Here is an 11647-nt window from a genome sequence, read left to right on the forward strand (position 1 = left end):
AATATATATATATATATATATATATATATATATATATATATAAAATAGGGGGTAGGGTAATAGGTTAATAGCCTTGAGACTCGTGCGTCTCGAGCTCTTAACTTCTTTGTCCTTTACCCTTTGTTTTGTCCTTTAATAATTGTTGTTGTTTTGTCTCCCTCTGCATTTATTGCAGTTGTCTCCCTCTGCATTTATTATTGCAGTTTATTATTTTCCTTCTCGTTTTGTACGAGGTTCGTTTTTGGAGGGCTTCAAGAAATATATGGTCATGGTTCGTGTGATACTCATCCTGATCGAAGTAGACGACAAAGATATACCCCTCATGAACATCAGTTCAGTCGGGAAGATACCCACTGATGAACCGGCCAAAGACAGTTCAGTCGGGAAGATACCCACTGATGAACCGGCCAAAGACACAAGGCTGGTTATGTACCTTCAGTTGGGGAAAATGTCAATGGACTTCAGTGAGAACAAAAAGACTCAGGGGGTTTGCAAGTTGTTCCATCCAGAGGTTGACTTGTACACATTCTGCAAGGTCATTAATCACTCGTCAAAAGTTTTAAGGTCCTATGAGGATCAAAACTCTCTTGTAACACAGTCTGCGAATCTAAATTTTATTAGCTTGGCTAGAAAATTTAGTTCTATGTCCGATTGTATGGAATGGCTTTACATTCCATTGAACCTTGTATTTGTTTCTAATGTTTATTAATGAAGGTTTATTATTATTATCAAAAAAAAAACTAGCAGATTTAAATCAATAAATATAAACTTATACATCACGCAATCAATAATCCAAATCTCAATTTCCATTTCTAAATTCCAACTTAGAATAATTAATATACTTACAATATAATATAATATTTATAGTAATTTTTTTTTTGTTTTTTAAATTTATTTTAATAATAAAAATTTATTTAAAAACTTAATAAAAAATACTAAAATGAGTTTACAAATAAATTTCATGTATATTTTGTTGCAACAAAAAGTAATCTTAAATGGTTCAGATTATTGGACTTAACAATTCATCTTAGCATCCCTAATTAACCACACAAAAATTCAAAATATAAGATTAACTAATAATTTGATAAAATTTGTAAGTTTAAATTGGACAACCCTAATTCTAGTTGGATAAGGATTTAGGAAGCTTATATATATAACCCTACAGCAAGTCATTTACCCCAACGTCTCCTAATCCGCAAGCTGCGTATAAGAGAAGATCGAAGAAGAAGAAAGGATTAATGGCGGAGGTTAATCTTGACGACTATTTGGACTATGATGACATATTCTATACTGTGCGGCCGTATCCCACAGCTTCGTTCGATTGCGCCGGCATCTCTTCTGCGGCGTCTCACATCCACGTCCGCTTCTGATACACTCGCGCATGCAGACAATGAGGGACGCCCTACTAGGAATAGAAGGCAAACCATCCTACCAGTGAAGCTACATGATTACATCTGTGAATGAAGGAAGAAGCATTCCTAATTATGCGGCCATGCAAAAGTGACCAGTTCTTTATTATTGTTATTTTTCTTCCTACATTCCTTACTTTCTTTATTCAATAATTATTAGTCTTGTAATGAATAAGTAAACAACGATAATTCAGGATCCAGACAGATTATTTAGGATCCGACAGTTACGGCTTGTACTGCAATAATATAAATAAGAGTATTTCTGGAGAGTGAAGGATCATCCAGAGAATTATTCCAAAACTTCTTCCTTGTCTTAATCTCTTCCCTTACCTAAATTTCTTCATTCTGGAGGTTATCCACCCTCTAAAGTGGTATACTTTTGCCGACTAGAATTGCATTCCCAACAGCTTCTCTCACCACACAGCTGACAATCCTGAGGTAGAATCACGAACCATATGTCTGGAAGACGAGTTGCTGGCGGAGGGGTCGGAGGTCGACTGCGGAAATTTCATCTACTCCCAATTGCCGTTAAACTGGCCTATTCACGCCGACACCCTCCTAGAAATCTTCGAGGAAGTGATCGACAAGGCAAGGCTGTTTAAGTGTAATCTTGGGGTCGACATGGGCTCGGTTCTCATACCAGATTTAGAGGATGATGATCAAGATTTTGGAGCGGCAGTGGGGGGAGTAAATGGCTCCGTAGTGGAGTCGTTAAAGAGGAAGAGAATAGAGGAAGGCGGTAATTGTTGCCTTATTTGTTTGGAGGAATTAAAGGCGGGGAGAGATGTGGCTGTGATGTCGTGCACCCATTACTCCTTTCACGACGACTGCCTCTCATCTTGGCTCCAGAGAAGCCCTTCCTGCCCTCTCTGCCGTCGCAACTTGTGGGATTCTCCTTCTTAAAGGAGTTATTTTCTTGAAACAGGATTCCATTATTCATTAGTTTGTAAAATATTACATTTTGTTTTCTAATGGAAAAATAAAAAAATTCATGGACAGCTTTTATAATATTTTTTTTTGTTTAAGTTAAATGCAATTATAATTATTTTTTAGTCTATTAGAGTCACGAGGCTGAATTCACTCAAACCCTACTTTCAAATAAAAATTGTGAACTTTTCTATAAATTGTGACCATCCAATTAAAATGGTAAAACAGTACATAGTAGTTGGCCAAAAAATACCAATATTATTGATTTAAGTACGTAAAATCTATTGTTAATAAAATGATTATTTGCAAAGTGTTCTTCTCAGAGCTTCAGTTTAAAGGTGCTAATCAATTTTTATGTCTGGAATTTACTTCTCAAGACTTCAGGACTGTTATTTGCTAAATATATCATGGGTGTAACGGTGAGTTATCGTTTAGTGCAGTATGGGATGGTTTAGTCTATGCATTCATATACACTAATACTGTGCACTGATATACAATTTTGTGCATGGGTGTATGGAATAAATGTGCATTTTCTTGTATATGCATGCAATGTGCGTAAATGATCATTTCAACTGTTATTTGTGCTGGGATGGTGGGGATGAAATGTCCATTAAACCAGTGGTGTGTCAGGGTTTCGGAGTTTAAATGTGCATTTTGTTTTGGTTGTAAACCAATTATGATATCATATATATATATATATATATAGAGAGAGAGGGGTTCCGGATCAGGTCAGGACCATGTAGAGTAATTCAGATCATTCATTTGGAGTGATCTAACGCTATGAATGCAACTGCACAACAAAGTGGGCGAGATGCACAACAATCACGCTATGAATGCACAACAAACTAAGACCGAATGCACAATAAGCGAAGAAAGAATACACAACAAACTAAGAACGAATGCACAACAAACTGAGCTCGAAAAATTAAATCTATTGCATATTGTGCAGAATTTGTGCAGAATTAAAACAAACATAAACAAAAGACACACAATATTGTTTACCTAGTTCGATACAACAGTATCTACGTATAGGGGACCACCATTAGTAAGTCCAATCCACTATCTCAACTAGTCAATCATACAGATGGTAAGAGATCGCAATCTCAACCCAGTGTGTGTTATACCTCACAAGGTAGCAACCCAATCTATTGAAGCATATAGAATTGTTGAGGCGGAGATCCAAGCAAATAGCAGTCCAAACAGTCCCTCGTTTGGAGTTCCACACTATCATTGTCTGAACCACTGACTTACTCACTGCAACACCACAGTTGTATGGAGTACGGTCCGCAATTCAGCACGAAGGAACTTGTCTTCTCAATAAAGTAGCTTAGCACAAATCATGATGGTATTGAGAATATGATGATCCGAAGAATAAACTGTTAAACGCTAATGGAAGAAGATGCCTCTAAAACGGTAAAATATTTTCTCATGTGTAAAATCTCAGGGCTGCAAACTTCTTTAAATATATAATGAGCCTTCGAGTCTTGGATGGCAAGTAATCCTCTAGGGTTACCATGTAGACGTAAATCACTTGTCATATTCCTTCTAAGGAAATTATGACTTCTTAAACTTTGGTTTTCAAAAAGCATGAATATGGAAAATTGCTCCACCAATTCTGAAAGTACTTATACTGTGGACCATGGTCCACAATGCATTGTGGGCTATGGGTCATGGTTGATACTGCAGTTGTGTTGAAAGGATATTGTAGTTGTGTTGAAAGGATACTACAGTTGTGATGAAAAGGAACTGCAGTTGTGCGGAACAGAGGCCGTGTCATTCATCTGGAACTGCAGTTGTGTTGAACGGATACTGCAGTTGTGTTGAAAAGATACTGCAGTTGTGTTGAAAAGATACTGCAGTTGTGTTGAAAAGATACTGCAGCTGTGTTGAATGGATACTACAGTTGTGTGGAACGGATGAACGGCCTCTGTTCCGTGCAACTGCAGTTTCCTTTCAACACAATTGCAGTATCTTTTCAACACAACTGCAGTATCCGTTCAACACAACTGCAGTATCAGTTATGATCATGGTCCACAATGCACTGTGGACCATGGTCCACGATATAATTTGCCCAATTCTGAAGGTAAGATGGCGAAGATAGTTAACACATTTTTAAATCTTCACTAGTGTAGGCTCTATCTGGTCCATCAGTGACTTCTTCAGTAGTATAAACCTACACTAATCCACTTTGCCACAATATAGCCAATTATATAATAAGGGTTTACAATCATAAACACTAACAATTTTAAATAGTTGTTTTGTTTGATTCTAAATAATGGATATCAACTTTTCAAAAAAAATTAATGGATATCAAGGTGTGCTTGTTTGGTTAATTATGCAGATTTGTGGTTATGTGGTAAACTTTGTATCTAATTTAATATGCGTAATAATGTAAAAATTTTGTAGTATTTATATTTGAGAATGCATTATGTTTTCAAGAAATAATCAATAGTCTTTTAAAACATGTCTGAATGTTTTCATTCTTTTGAACCATACAAAGCAATTGACATTGAAAATCATATTGTAAAATATATTAATATAGAATATATTCAATTACAAATGAGTTATTCTACACTTTAGTAAATTTATAATGTAATGATTATTTTGAAATATGTTTAATGGATATCAATGTATTTGATTTAGTACTTCAACCGTAGTTAGCCCCCGCACTATCTCCCCTGGCTTCGCCTCTGAATGCGCGTGTAAAACCAATATCTTTATAATAAAAACAAAAAAAAAAAACTATATTTCCCACTAGCCAAAATGGTTTAACAGAATTCCAGGTAAAAGAATATGTTATTTACCATCTGCTTTAAACTACCCCTCCCACCCTAATATAAGATAAGGATCAATTAGGTCTACCTCTAAATTTATCAATATAGTGAGTCAAATTTTAAATTAAGTTCGGTTTAAAATTAAAAAATAGAGTTGAATCAATTTTAAACTGAATTTTGAATTTTACTATTGAACTTTCTCGAAAGGACTCCCCATTATCATACCTAAAATGTGACCAACTTTGGATGAGTGGCGACAGGCGTGCAAGAAGTGATATGATGCTTTCGTTTAGACTTTGAAATATTGGATTTAATTAGCTGGTTTTCACCTATCATTTCTACCGATTCTACATGCACACTACGACTACGTAGTCACGTGTCCAAAGCCCAAGACTGCTACATCATTTATACTGCTTTATCTATTTGTTCAACAACCGACAGGCGACAGATAAGACCTATTATTTCATTGATCCCGTGTAGTAGCGTGAGCCAGCCTTCCCACAGTCAGACTTTATTCTTGAATATTTTTTTCACTTTTAAACTTAAGTCTTATTTTCATATCATTAAATTTATAATTTTTTATTATTTTTTAAACATTTTTATAATACTTTTGTATTTTAAAAAGTGATTCACTTTTACACCACGTTATAACAACTTCTAAAATCAAGGATTAAATCAGCAATAAATCTTTCCTTATATCATGGATGCACCAGATTAGTTCCTCGTTCCTATTTAAGAGATGGTTCTCACTAGAATCCAATCATATATCTAAAAACATAATAAATGTGAATGAAAGTTATACCCCTCATTTATATATGTCCGTTTTCTCTGTTACGTTATTTTTGTAAATTAAGCTATAAAAGTCGTACTACATAATATTTTGGACAAATATACTCCTACCGTTATAACTTCCGTTATCTTTTTCACTATTGTTACTATGCACATGCATCCACCATATATTTTCTTATCTTCTTCAATAATAATAATAATAATAATAATAATAATAATAATATATAACATTAAATATTAGAATTATATATTAGCTATTTTTAAAAATATAAATATCAAATTTATAAAAATATTTTACATTATTATTATTATTATTATTATTATTATTATTATTATTATTATTATTATTATTTACTATATTAAAATTTAAATAAATTTAAAATTAAAATATAAAATACTAATATTGGGCACCTATTTTTTGCGCATCGCGTATAAGAAAAACTAGTAGATCATTTATCTGATTCGTACTCATTTCTTTCTTGGGCAGCCGTTCGCATGTGAGCACACCCTTATATATAGGGATGGCAACGGTGCGGGGCGGGGAGTATACTCCCCGTCCCCGTCCCCGAAACCCCGACCCCGTCCCTGTCCCCGACGGGGAATGGAAAATAGTCCCCATCCCCGTCCCCGCGGAGAATTAGGGGGGGACGGGAAATACCCGTTCCCGGTCAATTCTTAGTCAACATATTAAATTAGTGTAATTTTAATTTTCAAAACTATGATTTTAATTTTATAAAATTAATATATATATATATATATATATATATCTTAATAATTATTTGGGGTGTCCCCGTCCCCGTCCCCGATCCCCGAAATTTTTTCCCATCCCCGCCCCTGTTTCAAATGGGAACGGGAATCCCAGGCGGGGACGGGGCACTTTGTCATCCCTACTTATATATATGCACTCGAAGGTGCGTGAACCATTAAACAAGAAAAATAAGTTTAATTGAGTCATTTTTAATTTCAAATTTTATCAACGGAATTTGAGTTTAAAATAATTTATTTTTTTCTCCCAAGTAACACAATAGGTAAAATCGAAAGTATTAGTACATACCATATAAATAATGTGATTAGGATCGATTGGGTGAAATTGGAAAAATATTTTAATTGCACATATTTTGTATGTTTGATTGTTCAATTGACACTTCTTTCAAGTATAGTAACTGAAGTTTTACGGTTATAGTAATCCAATATATATAGCCAATCTATACTATAAATGCGGACTTGTTAACTTGTCTAGAGTACTTAGTTCAAGATCAAGTGCAGTACAGTAAAGTAAGAACGGACAAGGTAAATAAGGTACGAAGGAATCAAAAAGCATAAGAACACATAGGTTTGGTAACTTAGTTTGGAATAACCATTCCTACGTCTGGGGGCACCACAATATGGTCAGTCCAACTCTTCATTTCATGACGACTGATATGTTTACCAAACAAGACGATCACAAAGCAAGCAGCACTTCACGGAATGTGTCTGTTGGTCCACAACCTCTGAACTACGTTGAAGTGTCTTGAAAAGTTGGTGCGGGATTTCCCAATCTTCACAAGTTAAGGATCCCCCTTAACTGCTGCTCTCTCGAGTTGGTATTGTGGTTTGCAAGCCGTTATGCATCAATTCATCAGTCAACTTGAATGAAATTAATTCGTCAAGTTGCTCCGGTTAATCTTCTGGATATGCCTTTGAAGGAGTAATGTATAATTTTTGAATTCTTTCAGAGAAAATCATCATTTGATCTGGTTGAGGTTGAAGACTAGTTATAGATAGCTCATTCGATTTTTCTAACTGAATAACCATCTTGATCTTGACTCTTAACTTGGTCTTCAATCCTGGTTCACAACCACTCTTGGAGTCTTGTAATGTTGAACTAAGTCTTCAATCTAAGGAATATAAAAGGCTTTAACTGGACTAGATCCTGAACTAAATGAATTGCTCCATAAAACTAAAACAAGAAGAGAGAGTACAAATGATATTTCAAGTAATCCTTTTGTCTTGATTATTTTTATTAACAATAACTTAATTGCATAAAAAGTACAAGTCCAATGATTTATTTAACACTTTTTACCATAATAGAATAAATTTCTTATTTTATTTCTTAAATATTTCATTCTCGATGAAATAAGTTGATTAAACTGTTTACTTAAAAGTCCAATGATTTATTTAACAATTTTAAAAAAAGTTGATTAGACTGTTTACTTAATAATTACAAGATTACAAATTCGACTCTTTACTTAATGCACACTTTCAGATTGTGACATTTCATGAACCAAACATGCTATCATATTAAATTAACAATGTAAAGAGTTGTATCAATCTAATGTTATTGTCATACCCTGCCTAAGTATTTCAATTTTATAGCTCTCCCAAACTGGTGGCTAATTGAGGGCTAACACCTAACAGCAGCCTAACTAACTAACACCAATTGTTGGCAAATGTTCTAGTCGGCTCTGCATTTGAATAAAGAATGAATTAATTAATAAGCCTTCACTACTGTATCGTGCATGAATCAGCGGGCAAGTAGAGGATGACGATGAATTTGATGTACCCCCATCTGACTTTTTGGGAGAAGAAGATGAGGAACAAGATATACATAGCTGTCTTATTCTTTGAGATAATCGCCAATCTCGTTCATCAAAATGCTCTCTTTTGTCTCAATTTCCCCCCCTCAGAGACTCAGTATATGTTAATACAAAATCCTCTGTTTGCTTCTTTGGAGAGAGAATGGCTGTGGATCGGACAAAGTTGACAAAGTTGCAGTGAATTTGTGGAAGATTGAAGGTAAAGGAAAGCAGAAAATTTGTCGGCATTAAAATAATCATTGAAAGCTGAAAAGGGAAGGAGCAGAGGATCGTCAATTGCCGGAAGAGTAAGCATTGATTATTAGGTGTTTGATAAAAGTTTTAGATTTGCTTTTGAAACTAGGGTTAATTGTATTGCATTTGTATCAGTTGAGGATTTGAGATTGGCAATCCTAGTTTGTTAGGATTAAGTGCTTAACGCCAAAAGTTATTATGGTGAGTTGAGACTGAATTTTATTTCGTTATAAATCATCATAACATTTTTGAGAAACGAGTTATTAGAATCGATCTTTTTAAGTCATTTACCTAATCAACAATTTCTCAATAGTGGAGTGTTATCTTGACCTCTAACTACCTCTACCCAACAATTTCCCAGTAGTCAGGTGTTAAGCTTGGTCTTTACCTACTTCTACCCAATGATCTCTCAGTAGTCGGATGTTATCTTGTCCTTTACCTACCTCTGCTGAACAATCTTTCAAACCTACCTCTACCCAATAATTTCTCAGTAGGTCCGTGTTAAACTTGACCTTTACCTACCTCTGCCTAACAATTTTTCGGTAATCTGGTGCTAAACTTAGCCTTTACCAACCTCCCACCGTAATTGAGCGAGTCCGTGATTAGGAGGGAAGGGAAATGGCAACGCCGGTGGGGCCGCCAAACGGTATTATGGCTTACGGGAAGCATTACTTCAGAATGTGGGAAACGATTTTTGAAGTGGATACGAAGTACGTTCCGATGAAGGCAATAGGTAGAGGTGCTTACGGCGTGGTGTGTTCGGCGGTGAACAGGGAGACCGGCGAGAGGGTGGCGATCAAGAAGATCAATGACGTGTTTGGGAATAGAATGGATGCGCTTAGATGTCTTAGAGAGTTGCAGCTTTTGCGTCACATTCGGCACGAAAACGTGATCGCTTTGAGGGATGTTATGATGCCGAGCAATCGGAGTAGTTTCACAGATTTGTATTTGGTGTATGAATTGATGGATACTGATCTTCATCATATCATAAAGTCCTCTCAGCCACTCACAAATGATCATTGCAAGTATTTCCTTTTCCAGGTAATTAAGATGTTTGATTGGTTGATGAGTTAATACTTACACATTTCCCTCTTTTTTCTCCTAAATTGTTGAATCATAAAACCCTAAGATCCTCCTAGTTCGGTGTGACAGAGCATGTTGGATGTGGTAAATGCAATTGTTATATTATGGATCAGAATTCATATTACATTATGAGTTTGATCTGATTTAAAAATTATGTGTTTGCCTGTAGAGACAAAATTTGAATATTATTTTTTGACTAAGGTCTACAATGTAATGCAAAATAGGTCCTGATTTATGGCATAACTAGCAAATCACACAATTCTGTGGCTCAACAAACATGATCAAATGTTTGTACATACAAGGGATCTGTCCACTTTGAACATAATCCCTACATTATTGTTACTGATTTTTGAATCTTGATCTCTTCTCTCAAATATTGCATATTAAACGATTGAGTTAAGTTTATATAGGCACACAAATTATATCATGAACAAGAGTCTACCTTGCATTATAGAGACTGGTTCAAAAATACCCTTAAGATTCTGTGTCGTGTTTGCAATTGACAATTGATGTTCCTGTAACTATCATAATATGTACGTGTCAACAATTATCAAGTTATTTGTTTATATGTACATAAACGATTAATTGTAAATACAAAATGTGTTAACTGTAGGTATATAATTTTTGTATCCCTTGGCTATGGTATAACAATTGATGCGGGCACCTAAGCATCTTCCTCAGCTTCTTCCTTTAAACTAACACTCTCTTATCGTCATTATATTTTGTATGAATTGTCAAACTTAGGTCCTTCGGGGGTTGGAATATCTCCACTCAGCAAACGTTCTCCACCGGGATTTGAAGCCTGGGAACATCCTTGTCAATGCTAACTGTGATCTGAAAATATGTGACTTTGGACTGGCTAGAACAACAAGCGGAGACAACAATGGACAGTTGATGACTGAATATGTAGTCACTCGCTGGTACCGAGCACCAGAACTGCTTCTCTGCTGTGATAATTACGGAACCTCCATTGATGTATGGTCTGTTGGGTGCATATTCGCGGAGATTCTTGGCAGGAAACCACTCTTTCCTGGAACTGATTGCCTCACTCAGCTCAAACTTATCATCACTCTTCTTGGCACCCAACCTGAAGCTCATCTTCAGTTTATTGACAACCCAAAGGCTAAGAGGTTTATAAGATCACTTCCTTTTTCCAGAGGACCTCACTTCTCTTCTCTGTTCCCTGAAGCGGATCCTTTGGCGTTAGATTTGTTGCAGAAGATGCTTGTTTTTGATCCATCCAAGAGAATCACTGTTTCACAAGCTCTGTATCACCCTTACTTGACTGGCCTTTATGATCCAATCCAAAACCCCCCTGCCCAATTTCCTCTCCATCTTGATGTCGACGATAGTACCAAAGATCTAGCAGTTATTAGGCAGATGATGCTCAGAGAAATCCTGCATTACCATCCTCAACCTGCTCCTGCATATGTCAACAACTTTTACTAACTTTTCAATTCACAGGATAACAAAGCTAGGGTGATCAAATCTCAGGATCATCTTCGTGATGTGTGTTGGGCATTTGGGCGGGTCGGTCAAATTCAACCCTGCTCGATTAGAGACGTGGCGATGTGACTTACCATGGAAGAATATGGTTAAATGGTTAATGTCGATGCTATCACCAATTAGTTTTAAGAAGGATATATCAACCCGATAATCAGAGGAGTGCAACGCTTATTATCAGAATTATTTCATAATTTTGTATTTATGGAATTCAGTTTTCCTTTCTTTAAACTCAAGATTTTGTTTAAGCTTCTGAATTATCAAGATTGCTTTTCTTAGTTCATTATCTTTGTTGGTATAGTTTTGCCTAAGCTGCAAAACTGCCTTCATTTTGTTGGTATAGTTTTGCCTA

The 11647-nt window shown here is 35.6% G+C and overlaps 1 protein-coding gene across 2 annotated transcripts; it reads left to right on the forward strand.

Moving 5' to 3' along the window:
• The first annotated feature begins 8307 nt into the window (after positions 1–8307).
• On the forward strand, positions 8308–11578 carry LOC116017776 (mitogen-activated protein kinase 7-like). 2 transcript variants are annotated; one of them, XM_031258413.1, is made up of 3 exons: positions 8308–8762; positions 8845–9750; positions 10537–11578. In XM_031258413.1, exons 2-3 carry the CDS (start codon positions 9328–9330, stop codon positions 11239–11241), a joined length of 1128 nt encoding a protein of 375 aa, XP_031114273.1. In that variant the 5' UTR covers positions 8308–8762; positions 8845–9327; the 3' UTR covers positions 11242–11578. The 2 variants fall into 2 exon arrangements, with proteins under 2 accessions (XP_031114273.1, XP_031114272.1); XM_031258412.1 differs by having other exon boundaries at positions 8308–9750.
• Positions 11579–11647: the final 69 nt, after the last annotated feature.

The sequence above is a fragment of the Ipomoea triloba genome, chromosome 4 (assembly GCF_003576645.1).
Source record: "Ipomoea triloba cultivar NCNSP0323 chromosome 4, ASM357664v1".
Classification (NCBI taxonomy): domain Eukaryota; kingdom Viridiplantae; phylum Streptophyta; class Magnoliopsida; order Solanales; family Convolvulaceae; genus Ipomoea; species Ipomoea triloba.

What these genes read in the sequence shown, in the direction of transcription:
- LOC116017776 (XM_031258412.1), top strand. Translation starts at nt 9,328, where the DNA reads ATGGCAACGCCGGTGGGGCCGCCAAACGGTATTATGGCTTACGGGAAG. An exon ending in GCAAGTATTTCCTTTTCCAG is followed by an intron (nt 9,751 to 10,536) that starts GTAATTAAGATG and finishes TGTCAAACTTAG; the next exon opens with GTCCTTCGGGGGTTGGAATA.